General features: G+C 37.4%; 1 protein-coding gene across 3 annotated transcripts in view; it reads right to left on the bottom strand.

Moving 5' to 3' along the window:
* LOC133612381 (long-chain fatty acid transport protein 2) overlaps window positions 1-27,933 on the bottom strand; it is a 58,702-nt gene that overhangs the window by 1,187 nt on the left and 29,582 nt on the right. For 2 of the 3 annotated variants that reach the window (XM_061969754.2, XM_061969753.2), the window contains exons 3-10: window positions 17,456-17,665; window positions 12,578-12,736; window positions 12,355-12,479; window positions 12,104-12,298; window positions 6,928-7,018; window positions 6,632-6,830; window positions 2,649-2,746; window positions 2,449-2,579 (exon numbers count right to left, since the gene is read on the bottom strand). In XM_061969754.2, coding sequence (XP_061825738.1) covers window positions 2,449-2,579; window positions 2,649-2,746; window positions 6,632-6,830; window positions 6,928-7,018; window positions 12,104-12,298; window positions 12,355-12,479; window positions 12,578-12,736; window positions 17,456-17,665 — 1,208 coding nt within the window. The remainder of the gene's footprint in view (window positions 1-2,448; window positions 2,580-2,648; window positions 2,747-6,631; window positions 6,831-6,927; window positions 7,019-12,103; window positions 12,299-12,354; window positions 12,480-12,577; window positions 12,737-17,455; window positions 17,666-27,933) is intronic. The other variant, XM_061969755.2, reaches the window with a different exon arrangement.

Raw genomic sequence — 27,933 nt, 5'->3', positions numbered from 1 at the left:
AAATCGATTTTTTTTAATTTTTATAATTTATTTAAAATGTTTTATTTAATTTTTTTTTATTAATCAATCCAACAAAACAATACACAGCAACACCATAATAATGCAATCCAATTCCAGCAACACTCAGAACTGCAATAAACATAGCAATTGAGAGGAGACACAAACACGACACAGAACAAACCAAAAGTAGTGAAACAAAAATGAATATTATCAACAACAGTATCAATATTAGTTACAATTTCAACATAGCAGTGATTAAAAATCCCTCATTGACATTATCATTAGACATTTATAAAAAATAAAAAAAATGAACAGGAGTGTCACAGTGGCTTACACTTGCATCGCATCTCATAAGCTTGACAACACACTGTGTCCAATATTTTCACAAAGATAAAATAAGTCATATTTTTGGCTCATTTAATAGTTAAAACATATTTACATTATTGCAATCAGTTGATAAAACATTGTCCTTTACAATTATAAAAGCCTTTTACAAAAATCTACTACTCTGCTTGCATGTCAGCAGACTGGGGTAGATCCTGCTGAAATCCTACGTATTGAATGGATAGAGAATCGTTTTGAATCGAGTAAAAAATAGTTTTTGAATCGAGAATCGTGTTGAATTGAAAAAAAAAAAAGATTTTGAATCGAATCGTGGCCCCAAGAATCGATTTTGAATCAAATCGTGGGACACCCAAAGATTCACAGCCCTACGAGTTACTATATATCACTTTAAGGTTTACAGCTTTAGAATAAGCTAAAAAAAAAAAAAGTTAGCATGTGTCAATGACCAAGTTATATAACTCTACACCTGTATGATTTGCCTAAACAGGTAGCATGTGTCAAGTAGCAAGTTACTGTATGTCACTTTGAGGTTTATGCTAACCCAGTGGTTCTTAACCTTGTTGGAGGTACCGAACCCCACCAGTTTCATATGCGCATTCACCGAACCCTTCTTTAGTGAAAAATAAAATGTTTTTTTTTCAAATTCAAGACAGTTATATGTTTTTGGTAACACTTTAGTATGGGGAACATATTCTAAGTAACAAATACTTAATTTAGAGTTATTTGGTTAGGGTTAGGGTTAGGGCCAGGGTTAAGAGGGTTAGGGTTAATAATAAGGCCATGCCAAAAAAGGCATTAATAAGTACTTAATAATGACTACTTAAGAGCCAATATGTTACTAATTTGCATGTTAATAAGCAACTAATTAATGGTGAATATGTTCTCCATACTAAAGTGTTACCATGTTTTTTTACTGGTACACAAAATGAACATCACCTTGTTCAAAGAACAAAACCAACACAGTGCAGAAACTCACAACAAATTACACACCTGCAAATCAGTGTGACTTCTGCTGTTGCCGTATCCGTAATACGCCGATAGGGAGAAGTTTTTATTTACACGATGAGTCGGGTGTGTCTTGACCTCCGCCGAACCCCTGAGGCTGACTCACCTAACCCCTATGGTTCGATCGAACCCAGGTTAAGAACCACTGTGCTAACAGTTAATGTGTCAATGACCAAGTTATATGACTGCATAATTTGCCTAAACATGTGTCAAGTAGCAAGTTACCGCATATGACTGAGGTTTATGGCTGTAAAATTAGCGTAAAAAAGTCAACATGCTAACATTGGCATGTTCACAGTTAGCATGTGTCAAGTCCTGAGTTACTGTATATCACTTTGAGGTTTACGGCTTTAAAATAAGCTAAAAAAAAAAAAAAAGTTAGCATGTGTGAAATACCAAGTTATATGACTTAAGGTTTATGGCTGTAGATATAGCTTAAAACATGTTTTAGACTTAGACAAACTTTATTGATCCATGCTAACATGTACCGTATTTTTCGGAGTATAAGTCGCAGTTTTTTTTCATAGTTTGGCCGAGGGTGCGACTTATACTCAGGAGCGACTTATGTGTGAAATTATTAACACATTACCGTAAAATATCAAATAATATTATTTAGCTCATTCACGTAAGAGACTAGACGTATAAGATTTCATGGGATTTAGCGATTAGGAGTGACAGATTGTTTGGTAAACGTATAGCATGTTCTATATGTTATAGTTATTTGAATGACTCTTACCATAATATGTTACGTTAACATACCAGGCACATTCTCAGTTGGTTATTTATGCCTCATATAACGTACACTTATTCAGCCTGTTGTTCACTATTCGTTATTTATTTTAAATTGCCTTTCAAATGTCTATTCTTGGTGTTGGGTTTTATCAAATAAATTTCCCCCAAAAATGCGACTTATACTCCAGTGCGACTTATATATGTTTTTTCCCTTCTTTATTATGCATTTTCGGCAGGTGCGACTTATACTCCGAAAAATACGGTATGTTAACAGTTAGCATGTGTCAATGAGCAAGTTATAAGAGCGAGGTTTACGGCTGTAAAGGGATGTAAAAAAGCAAGAGAGAAGGGGACAAGCAGTGTTACCTGGATCCTGATGAAGCGAGGGCGTGCGTAACTAGGCAGGTGTGTGTGTAGCACCTTGTAGGCGTCGTCACAGTCAAAGTCCTGGCCTTCTTTCAGAGTGACTGCGGCCATGCCCACCCGGCCTTCGTTCCCTATCACATGATTGCAATCAGACAAGAAATGAATGCTACTACCACGACGCTGTCTTTTCATGGTCGTACCTTCCACTTTAACACCGTAGACGTTTGCCTCTAGAACGCAAGGAGCCATGGTGAGGATGTCTGCTACTTCTGAAGTGGCCACGTTCTCTCCCTTCCATCTGGTAGGGTCACAGGACAGGAAGTGTTTTTGAGTGATGGATAAAACCAAGCTCATTAACATACTGTATATATTTATTGTCATCAAAGCACAACAAGTTGAAAATAGCATCTCAAAGAAAAATCATGGAGTGGTTGTGTTCAATTTTAGAGGTTTAACTGTATTTTATTTTTAATACAGATAAAAAAAATGTGACACTTAGAAAAATTCCCGACTTTTTGACACTTAGAAAAAATTCCGACTTTTGGACAGAAATCACGACTTTTGTACGCTTAGAAAAAATCCTGACTTTTTGACACTTGGAAAAAGTCCTGACTTTTTTTTACACTTAGACAAAATCCCAACTTTTTGACAGAAAGAATGACGACTTTTTGACACAAAACATCACAACTTTTTGACACTTACAAAAAATCCCGACTTTTCGACAGAAAACATCACGACTTTTTGACACTTAGAAAAAATCCAGACTTTTTACACTTACAAAAAATCCAGACTTTTTGACACTTAGAAAAAAATCTAGATTTTTTGACACTTAGAAAATATCCCGACTTTTTGACACTTGGAAAAAATTCTGACTTTTTAACAGAAACATCACGACTTTTGGATGCTTAGAAAAAATCCTGACTTTTTGACAGAAAACATCACGATTTTTGGACACTTAGAAAAAATCTTGACTTTTTGACACTTGGAAAAAGTCCTGCCTTTTTTTTACACTTAGAAAAAATTCCGATTTAGAATTTAGAAAGAATGACGACTTTTAGACACTTACAAAAAAATCCAGACTTTTCGACAGAAAACATCACGACTTTTTGACAGAAAACATCACGACTTTTTGACAGAAACATCACGACTTTTTGACAGAAAACATCACGACTTTTTGACACTTAGAAAACATCACGACTTTTTGACAGAAAAAATCCCGACTTTCTGACACCTAGGAAAAATCCAGACTTTTTGACACTTAGAAAAAATCCAGACTTTTTGACATTTAGAAAAAGTCCTGACTTTTTTTTACACTTAGAAAAAAATCCAGATTTTTTGAAATTTAGAAAAAATCCCGACTTTTTGACACAAAACATCACAACTTTTTGACACTTACAAAAAATCCCGACTTTTTGACAGAAAACATCACGATTTTTGGACGCTTAGAAAAAATCCTGACTTTTTAACACTTGGAAAAAGTCCTGACTTTTTTTTACACTTAGAAAAAAATCCAGATTTTTTGAAATTTAGAAAAAATCCCGACTTTTTGACACAAAACATCACAACTTTTTGACACTTACAAAAAATGCCGACTTTTCGACAGCAAACATCACAACTTTTTGACACTTGGAAAAAATCCCGACTTTTTGACACCTAGAAAAAAATCCAGACTTTTTGACACTTAGAAAAAAATCCAGACTTTTTGACACTTAGAAAAAATCCAGACTTTTTGCCATTTAGAAAAAATCTAGATTTTTTGACACTTAGAAAATATCCCGACTTTTTGACACTTGAAAAAAATTCTGACTTTTTGACAGCAATATCCCGACTTTTTGACACTTGAAAAAAATTCTGACTTTTTGACAGAAAACATCACGATTTTTGGACACTTGGAAAAAGTCCTGACTTTTTTTTACACTTAGAAAAAATTCAGATTTTTTGACACTTAGAAAAAATCCCGACTTTTTGACAGAAAGAATGACGACTTTTTGACACAAAACATCACAACTTTTTGACACTTACAAAAAATCCCGACTTTTCGACAGAAAACATCACGACTTTTTGACACTTAGAAAAAATCCAGACTTTTTGACACTGAAAAAATCCCGACTTTTTGACACTGAAAAAATCCCGACTTTTTGACACTGAAAAAATCCCGACTTTTTGACACTGAAAAAAATCCCGACTTTTTGACACTCGGAAAAAATCCAGACTTTTTGACACTCGGAAAAAATCCAGACTTTTTGACACAGCAAAATTCCCGAATTTTTGACACTTACAAAAAATCCCGACTGTTACAGCCTGAGGGAAGAAGCTGTTAAAGAACCTGGAGGTTCTGTAACAGCTTCTTACCTCAAGCCATAGACTCTTGAACACATCATAATAATCCCCTCAATTCCCCCCCAAAATGGCCGGAATATAAAGACAATATAACATGCATCCATAAACGTGGATGCATATGCAAAAGTGCAATATATTTATCTGTGTGAATGTTGAACAGTTTAAGAAAAACCTTTCTCAAGCAGCTATTGCAAGGAATTTAGGGATTTCACCATCTACGGTCCGTAATATCATCAAAGGGTTCAGAGAATCTGGAGAAATCACTGCACGTAAGCAGCAACATCAGTGTGTAAAGGATATCACCACATGGGCTCAGGAACACTTCAGAAACCCACTGTCAGTAACTACAGTTGATCGCTACTTCTGTAAGTGCAAGTTAAAACTCTCCTATGCAAGGGGAAAACCGTTTATCAACAACACCCAGAAACGCCGTCAGCTTTGCTGGGCCTGAGCTCATCTAAGATGGACTGATACAAAGTGGAAAAGTGTTCTGTGGTCTGACGAGTCCACATTTCAAATTGTTTTTGGAAACTGTGGACGTCGTGTCCTTCGGACCAAAGAGGAAAAGAACCATCCGGATTGTTATAGGCGCAAAGTTGAAAAGCCAGCATCTGTGATGGTATGGGGGTGTATTAGTGCCCAAGACATGGGTAACTTACACATCTGTGAAGGCGCCATTAATGCTGAAAGGGACATACAGGTTTTGGAGCAACATGTGTTGTCATCCAAGCAACGTTACCATGGACGCCCCTGCTTATTTCAGCAAGACAATGCCAAGCCACGTATTACATCAACGTAGCTTCATAGTAAAAGAATGCAGGTACTAGACTGACCTGCCTGTAGTCCAGACCTGTCTCCCATTGAAAATGTGTGGCGCATTATGAAGCCTAAAATACCACAACAAAGACCCCCGGACTGTTGAACAACTTAAGCTGTACATCAAGCAAGAATGGGAAAGAATTCCACCTGAGAAGCTTAAAAAATGTGTCTCCTCCGTTCCCAAATGTTTACTGAGTGTTGTTAAAAGGAAAGGCCATGTAACACAGTGGTGAACATGCCCTTTCCCAACTACTTTTGGCACGTGTTGCAGCCATGAAATTCTAAGTTAATTATTATTTGCAAAAAATAAATAAAGTTTATAAGTTTCAACATCAAAAATCTTGTCTTTGTAGTGCATTCAATTGAATATGGGTTGAAAATGATTTGCAAATCATTGTATTCCGTTTATATTTACATCTAACACAATTTCCCAACTCATATGGAAACGGGGTTTGTAAACAAAAGTACAAACGCCCTCCTGTGCGTGCTGAGTACTAACTGTGACAACAGTTGTTGTTCTTATATCCTCTCTCCGGATTAATCCAATTGTTCATTTCCTGTTAGTATCTGCTTACTTTCTGCTGTAATGTGGTTTCATTTACACTTCATAAACTTTCCTACACACTTATTTCTAATGTTGTTTTAAGTTAGCTTAGCGGTTAGCGTGCTCTCGGTGTGTAACATGTTTAGCCTCCTCCTCCACTGACAATATACTTGATAATGATGCTTAAGATACGAAGAAATAGTTTATTTGCTGCAATGGAGGTGATTATTATCAGTTTGGCTCCACACTGCTAGCCACTTGTCAGCCGGGGACAAACAATGAATAATACAGTGTCAGCCAGAGGGGCTGGACAGTCGTGATTGGCATCAATCAGCAATGGCGATCATGTACTTTTTCACAAAACTCGGCTGATTCAGCACATGCCTACTATATTGATACTGTGCAATTGCAGTATTGTATCGTAGAGTATTGTCTTCTTCCAATCAATAACGCTACAAGTGAGGTCGTCAATCAACTCGCCTGAACGTGTCGCCGACTCGGTCTTGGAAATAGACAAAGTTGTCCTTGTCGAAGCGCATCAAGTCTCCTGTGTTGAAGTAGAGGTCGCCTTTTTTCATCACGTTGCGGAGCCTCTTCTTCTCAGTCTGCTGATCGTTGCCTGCGTAGCCCACGAAAGGTGACCTCTGCGTGACCTTTCCCGTCAGGAGACCCGTCTCACCTGACACACATACACAGCGAAGTATATACTTAATTCCATGAAATATAACATACTACATACAATATTAAATAGCTAATAGACTATAAAATACTGTCACCTATAGCCGCCTTGATGCAAAGACCCTGTGAGTTTCTGACAGGCTCCTCCTTCTCGATGTCGAACTTGATCAACGTGTACGGGAAGATGAGCTAAAAAAAAGAAAGAAAAAAAAGTCATGTTGGTATGAAATATTATTTCTTCCATTATAAAACTGTCTTCTTTCTGTTGTGGTTAGGTATGCAATGGAACAAAGTGGTTTTGCTGCAATATACTGTTTGTATCATAGTGAATTATAATTATATAGTGCTTTTTCTCTAGAGACCCAAAGCGTTTTACATAGTGAAACCCAGTATCTACATTTAAACCAGTGTGGGTGGCACTGAGAGCACGGGTAATGTGTCTTGGCCAAGGGCACGACGGCAGTGACTAGGATGGCGGAAGCTGGAATTGAACCTGGAACCCTGACGTCGCTGGCACGAGCTCTCTACCGACTGAGCCACGCCACCCCATAAGGTTTTAAAGGAATGTTTTTCACCAAAATATCTCCCCAGTTTTTTTCCTATACTGTCTTTTTTTATAGTATATTATAGTATATATATAGTTTAAAGAATTCCACTCAGTCTTTATGATTTATAGAACTTTCGTACGACTGTAAAATAAGGCACCATGGGGCCAAAGAAAGTTGACGAGTGCCAGCACATTGATAAAGAAAGTATGAGAAACGCCATGGAAATTAAGAAAGAACTCTTAACTAAGTACGAAGGTGGCGTATTGCTTCGGTTTTTGTACAATTTTGTTTTCACAAGTGATGGTAAGCAGTTTAGTTTAAATGAGATTCATCACACTTTGCATTTTGATTAATTGCGTTTAATCACAGTAAATTACTTCTGCGCATCATTTAAATTAACTTTAATATATGTATATATATATATGTATATATTTTAATTTTCCTGAGGGAACTCTCCTGAAGGAATCAATAAAGTACTATCTATCTATCTATATATGTTAATTTATATAAAGATACATATATAAGTATATATACACATACACACATATATACATACATATATATATATATACATACATATATATATATATATATAATATATATATATATATGTGTATGTACACATCAGTGACGTGCGGTGAGGTTGATGGCTGGTGAGGCACTGACTTCATCACAGTCAGATTTACAAACATATGAACCCTAAAGAGTATCTTATTCACCATTTGATTGGCAGCAGTTAACGGGTTATGTTTAAAAGCTCAAACCAGCATTCTTCCCTGCTTGGCACTCAGCATCAAGGCTTGGAATTGGGGGTTAAATCACCAAAAATGATTCCCAGGCGCGGCACCGCTGCTGCCCACTGCTCCCCTCACCTTCCAGGGGGTGATCAAGGGGATGGGTCAAATGCAGAGGACAAATTTCATTACACCTAGTGTGTGTGTGACAATCATTGGTACTTTAACTTAACTTTAACTTTACACATACAAACTGTAGCACACAAAAAAGCACATTTAATAAAAAAAACGTTATTATGGTCTTACCTTTACTTAGAAATTAAGTCCATGCGCCGCAACTAAAGCCCTCACTTAAACTTTCCACGTGCAAGATTGAATCTATTTAAAAAAGTGTAACCGAGGGTTTATAAATGTCGCCTATACTGTATGAAACTACAAAATAACAAACACGGAGGCTACAGTTTACACGAGGACCACTTTATTTACCTTCTTTCAAAAACCTCCGCAACGTGACATCACTTCCGCTCTTAGCGCCTTCAAAATAAGAGCTCAAGGCATATACTGTATAACAGCGCATAACAGGAACTTAACATCACAAAGAGGAAAGCCCATAAAAATAGGTTACAAAAGTTATTTAATAAGAAGCCAAAAATTGCAAAAACAATCATGTTCGTGTTGGAGGAGTTGTGAATTAGATACACCTGCAGTCTGCAGGTGTATCTAATGTTGTGTCCCTGCAGTCATTCACAACTCCTCCAACACCAACATTATTGTTTTTGCACTTTTTGGCTTCTTATGAAATAATTGTTTTAAATAGATTCAATCTTGCACGTGGAAAGTTTAAGTGTGGGCTTTAGTTGATATAACAATTCTACGGCGAGGGTGCAGGAGGCGGGATTACTGCGAGCCTCAGCCAGTGCGTCTTTTGCAGCCGTTTTATGATCGCTCAGCACAAGAAATACTTTACACACATACAGTTGTTGACAAAATACACTGTACTTTATATACCTTAGCTAACTAAACTATGGAAATGTATAATGTAATTCATATAGCAATACGGTCTCACTGCACAGCAGGCCAGCAGTTAGCCGAGTGCGCAATCCATGGTGAGGCACAACTGAGTGACGTGCCTCAACTGGCTGCTGATCACCGCACCGTCTCTTCTCAGTATTTGAACGGCAAATGTGAAAATTCAGCGATTTTGAATAAAAATAATCTAAAACTGGTGAAGTTAAATGGAAAATAACTTTATAGTATAATCACTGGATACATATAACAATTACATTTTTTTTTTTTTTTTTTTTACTTTTTTTTTCTTTCCATGATGGCAGGTGAGGCCCTGCCTCACCTGCCTCTAGTGACTGCACGTCACTGGTACACATATACATACATACAGTATATATATATATATATATATATATATATATATATATATATATATACATACATATATATATACCGAAGTCTGGAACTAATGTAATAGAGAAGTTTTTTATGCGCAAAAGTGGTGAAGCTGTAGTTTCATATGCACTTTATTTTTATTGACAGTTTATTAGTTTAGTTTTTCATTTTAGCACAACATAAATGAATGTAAATGAATTATTTGTCAGTTATTTATGAGTTCCTTCTCATGCAGTGAATTTGGTTAGTACATATTTTTCTAACTTTATGACCTAAAGTTTAGGTCATAATAATCTTTGCGATTAACACATGCTTTCATATTATTTGACAAGGTTGTTAAACTGTAAGTAGGTTAGATATATTTATTTAATACGATTAAAATCAAGAGTAAGATTACTAATTCAGTGTTAATATTTAAGTGGGCTTCGAGCCCGTCTGTAGTGGAAAAGTTGGGCCCCGATTTCAAAAAGGTTAACCGCTGTGTTAACTTTATGACAGCCTTATCTGACCTTTAGGAACGTTATCACTAGTGAAAACTAAGAATGTGGATCTTAAAACAAATCTCGATTCAAACGGATTTTCGCAACTTATTATTTGGTATTAAAAATGCTAAAACTTTTTCATAACAAGTTACTAAAGCTCCTCTTGGTTTCTGACGTATACGTGCAGTGAGTGAGTGCGAAAATGGCCTAAAGATTTTATTTTTATACAAAACCCAAAAGCAGTGAAGTTGGCACGTTGTGTAAATGGTAAATAAAAACAGAATATAATGATTTGCAAATCCTTTTCAACTTATATTCAATTGAATAGACTGCAAAGACAAGATATTTAACGTTCGAACTGGACAACTTTAGTTTTTGCAAATATTACGTAATTTGGAATTTGATGCCTGCAACATGTTTCAAAAAAGCTGGCACAAGTGGCAAATAAGACTGAGAAAGTTGAGGAATGCTCATCAAACACTTATTTGGAACATCCCACAGGTGAACAGGCTAATTGGGAACAGGTGGGTGCCATGATTGGGTATAAAAGCAGCTTTCATGAAATGCTCAATCATTCACAAACAAGGATGGGGCGAGGGTCACCACTTTATGAACAAATGCCTGAGCAAATTGTTTAAAAACAACATTTCTCAACCAGCTACTGCAAGGAATTTAGGGATTTCACCATCTATGGTCCGTAATATCATCAAAAGGTTCAGAGAATCTGGAGAAATCACTGCACGTAAACAGCAAGGCTGAAAACCAACATTGAATGCCTGTGACCTTCGATCCCTCAGGCGGTGCTCAGTCATGCTCAGTCATTCACAAACAAGGATGGGGAGAGGGTCACCACTTTGTCAACAAATGCGTGAGCAAATTGTTGAACAGTTTAAAAACAACATTTCTCAACGCAAGGAATTTAGGGATTTCACCATCTGCAGTCTGTAATATCATTAAAAGGTTCAGAGAATCTGGAGAAATCACTGCATGTACCATTGAATGCCCGTGACCTTGGATCCCTCAGGTGGTACTGCATCAAAAACCCGACATCAGTGTGTAAAGGATATCACCACATGGGCTCAGGAACACTTCAGAAAACCACCGTCAGAAACTACAGCTTGTCGCTACATCTGTAAGTGCAAGTTAAAACTCTACTATGCAAAGCCAAAGCCATTTGTCAAACAACACCCAGAAACGCAGCCGGCTTCGCTGGGCCTGAGCTCATCTAAGATGGATTGATGCAAATAAGATGGATTGATGCAAAGTGTAAAAGTGTTCTGTGGCCTGACGAGTCCACATTTCAAATTGTTTTTGGAAACTGTGGATGTTGTGTCCTCTGGATCAAAGGAAAGAACCATCTGGATTGGTATGGTGCAAAGTTGAAAAGCCAGCATCTGTGATGGTATGGGGGTGTATTAGTGCCCAAGGCATGGGTAACTTACACATCTGTGAAGGCGCCATTAATGCTGAAAGGTACATACAGGTTTTGTAGCAACATATGTTGCCATCCAAGCAACGTTATCATGGACGCCCCTGCTTATTTCAGCAAGACAATGCCAAGCCATGTGTTACAACAGCGTGGCTTCATAGTAAAAAAGTGCAGGTACTAGACTAGACTGCCTGCAGTCCAGACCTGTCTCCCATTGAAAATGTGTGGCGCATTATGAAGCCTAAAACACCACAACGGAGACCCCCGGACTGTTGAACAACTTAAGCTGTACATCAAGCAAGAATGGGAAAGAATTCCACCTGAGAAGCTTAAAAAATGTGTCTCCTCAGTTCCCAAACGTTTACTGGGTGTTGTTAAGAGGAAAGGCCATGTAACACAGTGGTAAAAATGCCCCTCTACCAACTTTTTTGCAACGTGTTGCTGCCATTAAATTCTAAGTTAATGATTATTTGCAAAAAAAAATGAAGGTTCTCAGTTTGAACATTAAGTATCTTGTCTTTGCAGTCTATTCAATTGAATATAAGTTGAAAAGGATTTGCAAATCATTGTATTCTGTTTTTATTTACGAATTACACAACGTGCCAACTTCACTGGTTTTGGGTTTTGTACATTGATTCTTAAAAGAAAATATATTTTTGAATAAATAAGATTTTACATACGCTGTGTAAAACGTTCATCCTCCCCACAGCGCCGACTTTGGAAGTGTAGTTAATGAATCCGATGTTCCCCTCGGTGGCGGCATACAGCTCCTTCACTTTAATGTCGCCGAAGCGCCGCAGAAACTCGGACCAGACGTCTTTGCGGACGCCGTTGCCGATGGCGATCCTCACTTTGTGGTCCCTGTCGTCGTCCTTCTACAGGAGACGGACAATTAGTGCCATCTTCCTCAGCAGGCGACAAAGACGCTGACCTGTGGCGAGTTGCAGAGGTAGCGCATGGTTTCTCCGATGTACTGCATCACTGTCACGTTGTGCTCCCTGCAGTCATCCCAGAACTGAGAGGCAGAGAACTTTCTCTTCAAAACCACCGTTATACCTGCGGCCGACATCACTTCTTTTTATAATAAAAAAAAAAAAAAAAAAAAAAAAAAAAAAAAAAAAGGCCTCATCCCGATTTGACAACATGGTCGCTACCTCTCTGGATGGCACCCGCTAGTCCGATGAGAAAGCCCGAGCTGTGGTAGAGAGGCAGGTTGATGTAGATGACATCATCACTGGTGATGCCGCACGTTGCTTGGATGAAGGATGCCGCCCACATGCGCTCATGGGTGACCACCGCCGCTTTGGGCAAACCTTTGAAGGACAGAAGAAGAATGTCTTTACACGACTTTGAAATGTTGCTTTAACCATCAAACTTTCATGTCAGTACAATCTTCAGTCAATAAAGCACCTTGACCTGCGGTATAACCAAGACATAGCAACATTGTTATTGTAAGAGTTAACACAGAGGAACTACTTTTCGCCTTTCTCACACTGCTCCTCCAACCACTAGCGAGCTACTAGCTAATACCGTATTTTCCAGACCATAGGGCGCACCGGATTATAAGGCGCACTGACGATGAATGGTCTATTGTTGATCTTTTTTCATATATTAGGCGCACCGGATTATAAAGGGGTCATAGTATTTATTTATTTATTTTTCTACATGTAAAACACTTCCTTGTGGTCTACATCAGTGGTCCCCAACCACCGGGCCGTGGCCCGGTAACGGTCCGTTGATCGATTAGTACCGGGCCGCACAAGAAATTAAAAAAATATTTTATTTTATTTTTTTATTTTTATTAAATCAACACAAGATACACTTACAATTAGTGCACCAACCCAAAAAACCTTCCTCCCCCATTCACACAAAAGGGTTGTTTCTTTCTGTTATTAATATTCTGATTCCTACATTATATATCAATATATATCAATACAGTCTGCAGGGATACAGTCCGTAAGCATGCATGTTTGTATTTTTTTATGACAAAAAAAATATATTTAAAAAAATACCATAACCGCCCCCCCCCACATATATATGTATACACATATATATATATACACACACATATATATATATATATATATATATATATGTATATATATATACACATATATATATACATATACATATATATATGTGTGTATATATATATATATATATATATATATGTATGTGTGGGGGGAAAAATCACAAGACTATTTCATCTCTACAGGCCTGTTTCATGAGGGGGGGTACCCTCAATCGTCAGGAGATTTTTTTTGTTGAGCACTGTATATATATATATATATATATATATATACATACATATATATGTGTGTATATATATATATATATATATATATATATATATATATATATATATATATATATATATGTGTGTGTGTATACAGGTAAAAGCCAGTAAATTAGAATATTTTGAAAAACTTGATTTATTTCAGTAATTGCATTCAAAAGGTGTAACTTGTACATTATATTTATTCATTGCACACAGACTGATGCATTCAAATGTTTCTTTCATTTAATTTTGATGATTTGAAGTGGCAACAAATGAAAATCCAAAATTCCGTGTGTCACAAAATTAGAATATTACTTAAGGCTAATACAAAAAAGGGATTTTTAGAAATGTTGGCCAACTGAAAAGTATGAAAATGAAAAATATGAGCATGTACAATACTCAATACTTGGTTGGAGCTCCTTTTGCCTCAATTACTGCGTTAATGCGGCGTGGCATGGAGTCGATGAGTTTCTGGCACTGCTCAGGTGTTATGAGAGCCCAGGTTGCTCTGATAGTGGCCTTCAACTCTTCTGCGTTTTTGGGTCTGGCATTCTGCATCTTCCTTTTCACAATACCCCACAGATTTTCTATGGGGCTAAGGTCAGGGGAGTTGGCGGGCCAATTTAGAACAGAAATACCATGGTCCGTAAACCAGGCACGGGTAGATTTTGCGCTGTGTGCAGGCGCCAAGTCCTGTTGGAACTTGAAATCTCCATCTCCATAGAGCAGGTCAGCAGCAGGAAGCATGAAGTGCTCTAAAACTTGCTGGTAAGACGGCTGCGTTGACCCTGGATCTCAGGAAACAGAGTGGACCGACACCAGCAGATGACATGGCACCCCAAACCATCACTGATGGTGGAAACTTTACACTAGACTTCAGGCAACGTGGATCCTGTGCCTCTCCTGTCTTCCTCCAGACTCTGGGACCTCGATTTCCAAAGGAAATGCAAAATTTGCTTTCGTCAGAAAACATGACTTTGGACCACTCAGCAGCAGTCCAGCTCTTTTTTTTCTTAGCCCAGGTGAGAGGCTTTGCGCGCTGTTTCTTGGTCAACAGTGGCTTGACACGAGGTATGCGGCAGTTGAAACCCATGTCTTTCAAGCGTCTCTTGGTGGTGGACCTTGAAGCACTGACTCCAGCAGCTGTCCACTCCTTCTGAATCTCCCCCACATTTTTGAATGGTTTTTTTTTCACAATCTTGACCAGGGCGCGGTGATCCCTATCGCTTGTACACTTTTTCTGACCACAGTTTTTCCTTCCCTTTGCCTCTCCATTAATGTGTTTGGACACAGAGCTCTGAGAACAGCCAGCCTCTTCAGCAATAACCTTTTGTGTCTTTCCCTCCTTGTGCAATGTGTCGATGGTTGCCTTTTGGACAGCTGTCAAATCTGAAGTCTTCCCCATGTTTGTGTAGGCTTCAGAACTGGACTGAGAAACCATTTAAAGCCCTTTGCAGGTGTTTTGAGTTAATCAGCTGATTAGTTTGTGGCACCAGGTGTCTTCAAAATTGAACCCTTACACAATATTCTAATTTTGTGACACACGGAATTTTGGATTTTCATTTGTTGCCACTTCAAATCATCAAAATTAAATGAAAGAAACATTTGAATGCATCAGTCTGTGTGCAATGAATAAATATAATGTACAAGTTACACCTTTTGAATGCAATTACTGAAATAAATCAAGTTTTTCAAAATATTCTAATTTACTGGCTTTTACCTGTATATATACATATGTATGTATATATAACAATAAGTCAATTTATATATATATATATATATATATATATATATATATATATATATATATATATATATATATATATATATATATATACATATATATGTGTGTATATATATGACAATATGTCATATATACATATTTACACATATTTGTATATATATATATATATGCATAAATATAAATATACATATATATAGTACAGGCCAAAAGTTTGGACACACCTCATTCAATGCGTTTTCTTTTTTTTTCATGATTTTTTACATGAAATTATATATTATATATATGTATATATATATATATATATATATATATATATATATATATATATATATATATATATATATATATATATGTGTGTATATATATGACAATATGTCATATATACATATTTACACATGTATATGTGTATATATATATATATATATATATATATATATATATATATATATATATATGTGTGTATATATATGACAATATGTCATATATACATATTTACACATGTATATGTGTATATATATATATATATATATATATATATATATATATATATATATATATATATATATATATATACACATATATATATATATATACACACAAAAGTTTGGACACACCTCATTCAGTGCGTTTTCTTTTTTTTTTTTATGATTTTTTACATGAAATTATATATATATATATATATATATATATATATGTGTGTGTATATATATGACAATATGTCATATATACATATTTACACATGTATATATATATATATATATATATATATATATATATATATATATATATGCATAAATATGAATATACATATATATAGTACAGGCCAAAAGTTTGGACACACCTCATTCAATGCGTTTAATTTTTTTTCATGATTTTTTACATTGTAGATTGTCACTGAAGGCATCAAAACTATGGATGAACACATGTGGAGTTATGTAATTAACAAAAAAAGGTGAAATAACTGCAAAACATGTTTTATATTCCAGTTTCTTCAAAATAGCCACCTTTTGCTCAGATTACTGCTTTGCACACTCTTGGCATTCTCTCGATGAGGTTCAAGAGGTAGTCACCTGAAATGGTTTTCACTTCTCAGGTGTCATAGTTTTGATGCCTTCAGTGACAATCTACAATGTAAATAGTCATGAAAATAAAGAAAACGCATTGAATGAGAAGGTGTGTCCAAACTTTTGGTCTGTACTGTGTGTGTATATATATATATATATATATATATATATGTCTTAATAAGGTTATCCAAAAAATAGTGCTCGATACCGTAGTAGAGCGCAATATATGTATGTGTGGGAAAAAAAATTGAGGGTACCCCCCCTCATGAAACAGGCCTGTAGAGATGAAATAGTCTTGTGATTTTTTTTCCCACACATACATATATATATATATATATATATATATATATATATATATATATATATATATATATATATATATATACACACATTGAATTTCAATGATCAGCAATCAATCTGTTGTAGTATTCAAACAACTCTCTGTCCTCCCAGCACAGATGCTATAGTCACCGATGTTGCTTCTAACACATCAGGGTTGCCAGATAGTGAAAAATCCTCCTTCGAGCATGAACCAAGCTTTGTTTTTGTCACTAAAAGGAGCTCTTTATGTCATTGAATGACATGCAGATTGTTACGTTTCGCTGCGGGTGTTGTTGATCTGCACCCCAGGATGATGCAGAAACAGCAGATCAAGATCAGGTGAAAATGTGTTGAATGGAAAAAAACAAAAACAATGTTACAAGGAAGTATAAAGCACAATGATCCAGCCGAGTTCAGAAAACAGGGCTGGCGTAAAAAGCATCCTGATTGGCAACCAGGAACAGGTGTGTTCTGACTGCACAATCACGGACAGAAGTACTGGCAAGAAGGAAACAAACAGGAAATAAAAGCAAAAATAAAACCAAATACCACAAACTAATAATGACTGTCATGAGAGATATGAATAATAGCAGTCTTGTCTGATGAGATTATTGGAGGTCCTTACCTGTGGTTCCTGACGTGTAGATGTAAAGAGCAGTGCTCCTGATCTTCACGTTGGCTCGCAGGTCCTTGGACAAAGGCTGGTCTGAGGCCTTGGAAATTTTATCTGTCAAAACTTGGACTCCATCGACGTGTCGCGTCTCCGACAGGAAGTACACGCTGACCCCCTGCTCTCTCAGTGCAGGTAGGATTTCCTCCACCGCGTCCTGCAGCTCTGCAAACACATGCATGCCAGCGCTCAAGTTGGGAAATGCCACACGTGTGGACCACCTGTGTCAAGTTGCCTCAAGTCCCACCCTCACACGAGCACATGGCGAGGCCCCTCAAGCCTAAGAAATGTCTACTTTTCAAAATATTCACTTCATATTATGCTTGTTGTCATGGCCAACATACTGCTCTTTTCAATACATCACTTTCTCACATGTAAAAGAGGAAATAAATAGCAAAATATACTGAAATATACAAAGGGATTCAAATGAAATATAATGAACCGAGTAATTGATTATTCTATTGATAAGTCTACACAAGCATTACTTTTATTTAACTATGTTCTATTCAGTGCAAGTTTACTGTGTAATTATTAGGGGTGTAACGGTACACAAAAATTTCGGTTCGGTACGTACCTCGGTTTAGAGGTCACGGTTCGGTTCATTTTCGGTACAGTAAGAAAACAACAAAATATACATTTTTGGGTTATTTATTTACCAAATTTGTAAACAATGGCTTTATCCTTTTAACATTGGGAACACTATAATAATTCTGCCCATGCTAATCCACATTAAACTGCCTCAAATTGTTGCTCAGATTAAATAAAATGACAAAACTTTTCTTCTACGTATAAAAAGTGCAACATTAAACAGTTTCAAGTCAACTCATCATGCTTAAAGGCCTACTGAAATGCGATTTTCTTATTTAAACGGGGATATGAGGTCCATTCTATGTGTCATACTTGATCATTTCGCGATATTGCCATATTTTTGCTGAAAGGATTTAGTAGAGAACATCGACGATAAAGTTCGCAACTTTAGGTCGCTGATAAAAAAGCCTCGCCTGTACCGGAAGTAGCAGACGATATGCGCGTGATGTCACAGGTTGTGGAGCTCCTCACATCCGCACATTGTTTACAATCATGGCCACCAGCAGCGAGAGTGATTCGGACCGAGAAAGCGACGATTTCCCCATTAATTTGAGCGAGGATGAAAGATTTGTGGATGAGGAAAGTGAGAGTGAAGGACTAGAGGGCAGTGGGAGCGATTCAGCAAGATGCTGTGAGAGGCGGGTGGAAACTGATATTCAGCTGGGAATGACTAAAACAGTAAATAAACACAAGACATATATATACTCTATTAGCCACAACACAACCAGGCTTATATTTAATATGCCACAAATGAATCCCGCATAACAAACACCTCCCCCCTCCCGTCCATATAACCCGCCAATACAACTCAAAACACCTGCACAACACACTCAATCCCACAGCCCAAAGTACCGTTCACCTCCCCAAAGTTCATACAGCACATATATTTCCCCAAAGTTACGTACGTGACATGCACATAGCGGCACGCACGTACGAGCAAGCGATCAAATGTTTGGAAGCCGCAGCTGCATGCGTACTCACGGTAGCGCGTCTGCGCATCCAACTCAAAGTCCTCCTGGTAAGAGTCTCTGTTGTCCCAGTTCTCCACAGGCCAATGGTAAAGCTTGACTGTCATCTTCCGGGAATGTAAACAATGAAACACCGGCTGTGTTTGTGTTGCTGCAGTTGGCCGCAATGCACCGCTTCCCACCTACAGCTTTCTTCTTTGCGGTCTCCATTGTTCATTGAACAAATTGCAAAAGATTCACCAACACAGATGTCCAGAATACTGTGGAATTTTGCGATGAAAACAGACGACTTAATAGCTGGCCACCATGCTGTCCCAAAATGTCCTCCACAATCCGTGACGTCACGCGCTGACGTCATCATACCGAGACGTTTTCAGCAGGATATTTCGCGTAAAATTTAAAATTGCACTTTAGTAAACTAACCCGGCCGTATTGGCATGTGATGCAATGTTAATATTTCATCATTGATATATAAACTATCAGACTGCGTGGTCGGTAGTAGTGGGTTTCAGTAGGCCTTTAATTTATTACAGCATTTGGGAAGCCTGTAGTTAATTTTTAATATCTAAATGTTATATTTTTATCAACATGTAACAGCAGGGACCCTGCCATTCAAAACTAGGCTGCTGCATTACTAATGATTAATGTAACTATAGCTGAAAAAAATAGTACAATAGCAATAGGAGAGACTATTCATCCATGAACACCATGGAGTTCATGTAGGCTTTATGATGCAGTTACATTATTATATCAACTATCAGAGACGGAAACTCTTCATTTAACATAATGTCCTTTTTTGCTGCTTCAACACAGCTCAATCAACACAGAAAAAGGTAAAGTGAAATAACAGACAGACAGGGCTTTGCTGTCTGTAACACACACACCGCAAAATGAGTATATGTTATGCTAAAAGCGAATTAGCCTTCACCTCAAGCCAGGACTGCGAGCAAGCTGAGCTGCAGTTTGTTTCTAGAAGGTCAACGGGCTCATAGTGATGTTACTGGTAGTTGACTGGGAGGTTTTATTATAATTTGGGGAGAGTCCGCTGCCTGGTGCTTACCTGCTAAACGCTAAGCACTGACTACATGCGCTCTGAATACTCACTGCTGATTGGCTGTTACCGCTCTGTATGAAACCAATCAGATGGTTGTGTGGGTGGGACAATGCTGGGTGCTGTAGAGTACTGACAGAGACAGGCAGAAGGAAGCGGAGCAGCTTGTTAAGACTTTAGCTTAGCTTAATATGTCCGTGTGGAAACTCGTTCGGTACACCTCCGAACCGAACCGAACCCACCGTACCGAAACGGTTCAATACAAATACACGTACCGTTACACCCCTAGTAATTACATCATGTGACATACCAGCGTAACCACATACATTGTACTTTGGTAATATGTTTTTTTCTTTGAAGCTTTTCTAATATACCTTCACCTCATAATTACAAGTTAATTGTGCAGTAAAACCACAACCATTTTATAATCCTTAATAATTTGAGAGTGTAAATCTGGTAATGAAACATTCAGCTCTGGTGCACTAATACACTCACTGTTCACTTCATTAGGTACACCATGAACAATGGTAATTTTCACACTTTAATATTCTATTTACAATGTATTCCAATTAACCTTTGCTATTTATAACATAATCTACAAAACCCAAAACCAGTGAAGTTGGCACGTTGTGTAAATGGTAAATAAAAACAGAATACATCCATCCATCCATCCATTTCTACCGCTTATTCCCTTTGAGGTCGCGGGGGGCGGTGGAGCCTATCTCAGCTACAATTGATACAATGATTTGCAAATCCTTTACAACTTATATTCAATTGAATAGACTGCAAAGACAAGATATTTGATGTTTGAACTGAGAAACTTATGTTTTTCTATGCAAATTATCATTACTTTGAATTTAATGGCAGCAACACATTGCAAAAAAGTTGGCACAAAGGCATTTTTACCACTGTGTTACATGGCCTTTCCTTTTAACAACACTCAGTAAACCTTTAGGTACTGAAGAGACCAATTTTTTGAAGCTCTTCAGGTGGAATTCTTTCCCATTCTTGCTTGATGTACAGCTTAAGTTGTTCAACAGTCCGGGGGTCTCCGTTGTGGTATTTTAGGCTTCATAATGCGCCACACATTTTCAATGGGAGACAGGTCTGGATTACAGGCAGGCCAGTCTAGTACCCGCACTCTTTTACTACAAAGCCACGCTGTTGTAACACGTGCAGAATGTGGCTTGGCCTTGCTGAAATAAGCAGGGGCGTCCATGAAAAAGATGTTGCTTGGATGGCAACACATGTTGCTCCAAAACTTGTACCGTATTTTCCGCACTATTAGCCGCACCTAAAAACCACAAATTTACTCAAAAGCTGACAGTGCGGCTTATAACCCGGTGCGCTTTATATATGGATTAATATTAAGATTCATTTTCATAAAGTTTAGGTCTCGCAACTACGGTAAACAGCCGCCATCTTTTTTCCCCGTAGAAGCGGAAGCGCTTCTTCTTCTACGGCAAGCAACCGCCAAGGTAAGCACCCGCCCCCATAGAAGAGGAAGCGCTTCTTCTTCTACTGTAAGCAACCACCCGCCCCCGTAGAAGAAGAAGAAGGGCGCGGATATTACGTTTCATTTCCTTTGTGTGTTTACATCTGTAAAGACCACAAAATGGCTCCTACTAAGCGACAGGTTTCCGGTTCATGAAAAGACGCAATCTCTCCATCCGCACACGGACTACTATTTCACAGCAACTGCCTAAAGACTTTCAAGAAAAGCTGGCTACTTTTCGTGCATATTGTAAAAACAAGATAGCTGAAAAAAAGATCCGGCCATAGAACATTATCAACATGGACGAGGTTCCACTGACTTTTGATATTCCTGTGAACCGCACTGTGGATACAACGGGAGCACGTACGGTGAATATTCGCACCACAGGGAATGAGAAGTCATCCTTCACTGTGGTTCTAGCTTGCCATGCTAATGGCCAGAAACTTCCACCCATGGTGATATTCAAAAGGAAGACCTTGCCAAAAGAGACTTTTCCAGCCGGCGTCATCATAAAAGCTAACTCGAAGGGATGGATGGATGAAGAAAAGATGAGCGAGTGGTTAAGGGAAGTTTACGCGAAGAGGCCGGGTGGCTTTTTTCACGCAGCTCCGTCCATGTTGATATACGACTCCATGCGCGCCCACATCACGCTGGTTTTTAATATATTATTAAAGTTTGACTGACCTATCTGACTGTTTTTTTGACATTCCCTTTAGCGCAGTTAGATGCGGCTTATAACACGGGGCGGCTTATAGGTGGACAAAGTTTTGAAATATGCCGTTCATTGAAGGCGCGGCTTATAACCCAGGGCGGCTTATGGTGCGGAAAATACGGTATGTACCTTTCAGCATTAATGGTGCCTTCACAGATGTGTAAGTTACCCATGCTTTGGGCACTAATACACCCCCATACCATCACAGATCCTGGCTTTTGAACTTTTCGCCTAGAACAATCCGGATGGTTCTTTTCCTCTTTGTTCCGTAGGACACGACGTCCACAGTTTCCAAAAACAATTTGAAATGTGGACTCGTCAGACCACAGAACACTTTTCCACTTTGCATCAGTCCATCTTAGATGATCTCGGGCCCAGCGAAGCCGGCAGCATTTCTGGGTGTTGTTGATAAATGGCTTTGGCTTCGCATAGTAGAGTTTTATCTTGCACTTACAGATGTAGCGACCAACTGTAGTTACTGACAGTGGTTTTCTGAAATGTTCCTGATACCATGTGGTGATATCCTTTACACACTGATGTTGCTTTTTGATGCAGTACCGCTTGAGGGATCAAAGGTTCGTAATATCATTGCTTACGTGCAGTGATTTCTCCAGATTCTCGGAACCTTTTAATGATATTACGGACCGTAGATGGTGAAATCCCTAAATTCCTTACAATAGCTGGTTGAGAAATGTTGTTCTTAAACTGTTGGACAATTTTCTCACGCATTTGTTGACAAAGTGGTGACCCTCGCCCCATCCTTGTTTGTGAATGACTGAGCATGTCTGCTTTTATACCCAGAGCAAAGCTTCAAAAATTGGTCTCCTCAGTTCCCAAACATTTACTGAGTGTTGTTAAAAGGAAAGGCCATGTAACACAGTGGTAAAAATGCCCCATGTGCCAACTTTTTTGCAATGTGTTGCTGCCATTAAATTCTAAGTTAATGATTATTTGCAAAAAAAAATGTAGTTTCTCAGTTCGACCATTAAATATCTTGTCTTTGCAGTCTATTCAATTAAATATAAGTTGCAAATCATTGTGTTCTGTTTTTATTTACGAATTACACAACGTGCCAACTTCACTGGTTTTGGGTTTTGTACATAATATTAACTATTTGCAAATGCACCGGGTTTTAGATTTTCAATAATCCTGATTCAATAAACAAAGGGTTCAAATGTTTTCAATAGCCAACATTATGTATTATTCTAACGGCTCTTTCTTTTTTGTTATATGCTAAGTGAATAAGTGTATTTTTGTAGTTATTTCCCCATATTTCTACACAACACTTCATATATTACAACACTAGCAAGCAGTAGAGAATATCGAGTGATTTTTGGTCCATAACATATTTAGCTTTATTCATTATTGACATATTTCTTGCCATTGTGTTGTATATTTTTAAAAGAGGATTCCCGTTCAATTAATCATTTATTATTACACCCAAAACTGTGTTTCTCTTACCCCAGAGCTGGGCAAATATTTAGACTCGGGGGCCAGATTGAGAGAAGAAAATGTGTCTGGGGGTCAATGTGTATGTGTGTATGAATGATATGAATATATACACATTTATCTGTAAAAATCTGCTGTACAGTATGTGTGTTTGGATCCCTTTTTTTCAGGAACACTAATACCAAAAGTCACAACGTCCGATAGAGTTCTAAATATGTTGAGACAGACCACTTCAAAAAAACATAATAGAATTTTACTGTTTTTTACTGAATGGGACACCTAAAATGTGAATTAAAATAAAGAAAGTGGGATTTATTCACTTTTTAAATTACATCTCAACTCTGTATAATGCTGCTGGAATTTCCTGAGGAAATCAATAAAGTACTATCTGTCTATCTATCTATCTATTTACAATATTAACTATGAACCTAAAACACTGAATATTAACAACATATGAACGTCGCTCCTCTTTTACTTCTCAGACCAAGCGAAAAATGTAACAAACAGTAAAATATGAATGCAAAGTGTAATAAACACCGACAATATGATATATTATCATGTAAAAATCTGCTTGCGCATCTGTTTCTGATACAAATGCGTTTCGGGTTGGTGCTCTGAAAACAAATCCCACCCACTCTGCTTTGTTCCTGGTCTGAGCTGCTGTGACGTACATTACCGTAATAACCCATATAACACCCAAAAGCGCAGATTTCAACCATTGAAATACTTTCTATAGTTCAGGAATTACGGTCATTTACAAACCCTGTTTCCATATGAGTTGGGAAATTGTGTTAGATGTAAATATAAACGGAATACAATGATTTGCAAATCCTTTTCAACCCATATTCACTTGAATGCACTACAAAGACAACATATTTGATGTTCAAACCCATAAACTTTATTTTATTTTTTTTGCAAATAATAATTAACTTAGAATTTCATGGCTGCAACACATGCCAAAGTAGTTGGGAAAGGGCATGTTCACCACTGTGTTACATGGCCTTTCCTTTTAACAACACTCAGTAAACATTTGGGAATTGAGGAGACACATTTTTTAAGCTTCTCAGGTGGAATTATTTCCCATTCTTGCTTGATGTACAGCTTAAGTTGTTCAACAGTCCGGGGGTCTCCGTTGTGGTATTTTAGGCTTCATAATGCGCCACACATTTTCAATGGGAGACAGGTCTGGACTACAGGCAGGCCAGTCTAGTACCCGCACTCTTTTACTATGAAGCCACGTTGATGTAACACGTGGCTTGGCATTGTCTTGCTGAAATAAGCAGGGGCGTCCATGGTAACGTTGCTTGGATGGCAACATATGTTGCTCCAAAACCTGTATGTACCTTTTAGCATTAATGGCGTCTTCACAGATGTGTAAGTTACCCATGTCTTGGGCACTAATACACCCCCATACCATCACAGATGCTGGCTTTTCAACTTTGCGCCTAGAACAATCCGGATGGTTCTTTTCCTCTTTGGTCCGGAGGACACGATGTCCACAGATTCCAAAAACAATTTGAAATGTGGACTCGTCAGACCACAGAATACTTAGATGAGCTCAGGCCCAGCGAAGCCGACGGCGCTTCTGGGTGTTGTTGATAAATGGTTTTCACCTTCCATAGGAGAGTTTTAACTTGCACTTACAGAAGTAGCGATCAACTGTAGTTACTGACAGTGGGTTTCTGAAGTGTTCCTGAGCCCATGTGATGATATCCTTTACACACTGATGTCGCTTGTTGATGCAGTACAGCCTGAGGGATCGAAGGTCACAGGCTTAGCTGCTTACGTGCAGTGATTTCTCCAGATTCTCTTAACCCTTTGATGATATTACGGACCGTAGATGGTGAAATCCCTAAATTCCTTGCAATAGCTGCTTGAGAAAGGTTTTTCTTAAACTGTTCAACAATTTGCTCACGCATTTGTTGACAAAGTGGTGACCCTCGCCCCATCCTTGTTTGTGAATGACTGAGCATTTCATGGAATCTACTTTTATACCCAATCATGGCACCCACCTGTTCCCAATTTGCCTGCACACCTGTGGGATGTTCCAAATAAGTGTTTGATGAGCATTCCTCAACTTTATCAGTATTTATTGCCACCTTTCCCAACTTCTTTGTCACGTGTTGCTGACATCAAATTCTAAAGTTAATGATTATTTGCAAAAAAAAAAAGTTTATCAGTTTGAACATCAAATATGTTGTCTTGTAGCATATTCAACTGAATATGGGTTGAAAATGATTTGCAAATCATTGTATTCCGTTTATATTTACATCTAACACAATTTCCCAACTCATATGGAAACGGGGTTTGTAAAAACAGCACTGCACATCATAATGGCGGTGACAGCTTTGATGTTAAAGGTCTAAAAAAATGATGTAGAATGTTGCTGGATTGAAAATCTTAACGGGGCGCATGCGTATTTTGCCCAGGTCTGTCTTAGCCTGTCAATATCTACTCCGTCTGTTTGTATTTGTGTTTGACTTTCTCTTACACTGTTACCAAATTGCATTATTTTAGTTTTACTGAGATTCAAAGATAGTCTGTTTTTGTCCAACAATCTCTTTCATTTATAAATATTATTCTGTTATTTATATAAGCTTATTTGCATTCTCTACGGAACAACACACTGATGTTGTGTCGTGTGTTTACCTCGCACACAACGCTGTAATCTAACAAGGAAGCAAACACATAGCATCAGCTCAAAGTTAGTAGCAGTCATGGCGCCCTGTCACCTGAGTGCCTTTTGACCAATCATTGAGGAGGTCGCCTGAAGGCCAGTTGGCCATAGTTTATTTATACAAGACTCTGGCACTAATAGTGGGCAGGCTCCATCTAGAGCAGGGGTGTCAAACTCCTTTTACATCAGGGGCCACATGGAGAAAAATCTACTCCCAAGTGGGCCGGACTGGTAAAATCACGGCACGATAACTTCAAAATAAAGACAACTTCAGATTGTTTTCTTTGTTTAAAAATAGAACAAGCACATTCTGAAAATGTACAAATCATAATGTTTTTGTTTTTTTTACACTCACATGTTGCGGTTAATAGTGTTCTATCTTTATTTGTCATTATTTATACTTTCTGGATAAATTATGTGTTAATGTTCACATGTTAATTTTCAATCCATCAAGACAAAAAAATAATATCAAAATCAAATTACATTATGTTATTTATGTAGTTTGCTCATTTTCCTTGACTGATGTACTAACATCATGTGTTTTATTTTTTTGTTACATATGTAGCATCATCTACAAAGATAAAAAGCTATTGTGACATCTAGTGGACACATTTAGAACAGCAGTTTTTTTTGTTCAAAACTTTCGGCTCATTTTTATACTTTGCAAACTCATCCTGCGGGCTGGGGAAAACCTGTTCGCGGGCCTGATCCGGCCCGGGGGTTGTACGTTTGACATCCCTGATCTAGTGCTACGCCAAATAACTACGTAATTAAATATTCAAACACAGTTGGAATTTTACTAAATAACAGTCGCAATTTTACTCGACAAAAGTCAACATTTTTTAGGAAAACTCTAACATTTTGGAAATGTTATAACAATAATCAGAATTGTATTTGGCAAAATTATGACAAGTCATCATTTTACTCAAAAAATTGCACTATTTTACTGTAATTATTGAAATTTGGAATTATTGTAATTATTATTGTAATTGGTTTTTAATCTTCATTATTTACTTCAAGTTATTACAGTATGTCTCTATATACATATTTATTTATTTATTTTTATAAATTTTGGCCCAAAAGGGCACAATTCAATTTCTTACACAGACTTGTTATTGCATATGTTGGCCAGAGGCGGAGCACTTTTAAAACCGACACACGGTCAATTAGAAAAATTTTACTTGGCAAAATTATGACATAAGTCATCATTTTACTCAAAAAATGTCACTATTTTACAAGAACAACAAAAAAAGTGGTAACATTGTGATAACATTTAGAATTTTATATGACAAATGTCACCATTTTCCAGTAAAAATTAATAATTTTACATACAAAAGTAATAATTTTACAAGAAAATATTGCAATATTACAGAAACAGAAAGAATATGAGAAACTGTTCCCAATTTTAATAGAAAAAAGTCGACACTTTTAGTTAATAATTGGTTTAGTTTGTAATTGTTTTTTTAATCTTCACTATTTACTTCAAGTTATTA

Source organism: Nerophis lumbriciformis, linkage group LG10 (assembly GCF_033978685.3).
Source record: "Nerophis lumbriciformis linkage group LG10, RoL_Nlum_v2.1, whole genome shotgun sequence".
In the NCBI taxonomy this organism is placed as follows: Eukaryota; Metazoa; Chordata; class Actinopteri; order Syngnathiformes; family Syngnathidae; genus Nerophis; species Nerophis lumbriciformis.
The sequence above is the reverse complement of the archived record's forward strand: the minus strand, read 5'-3'. Positions and strand labels throughout refer to the sequence as shown.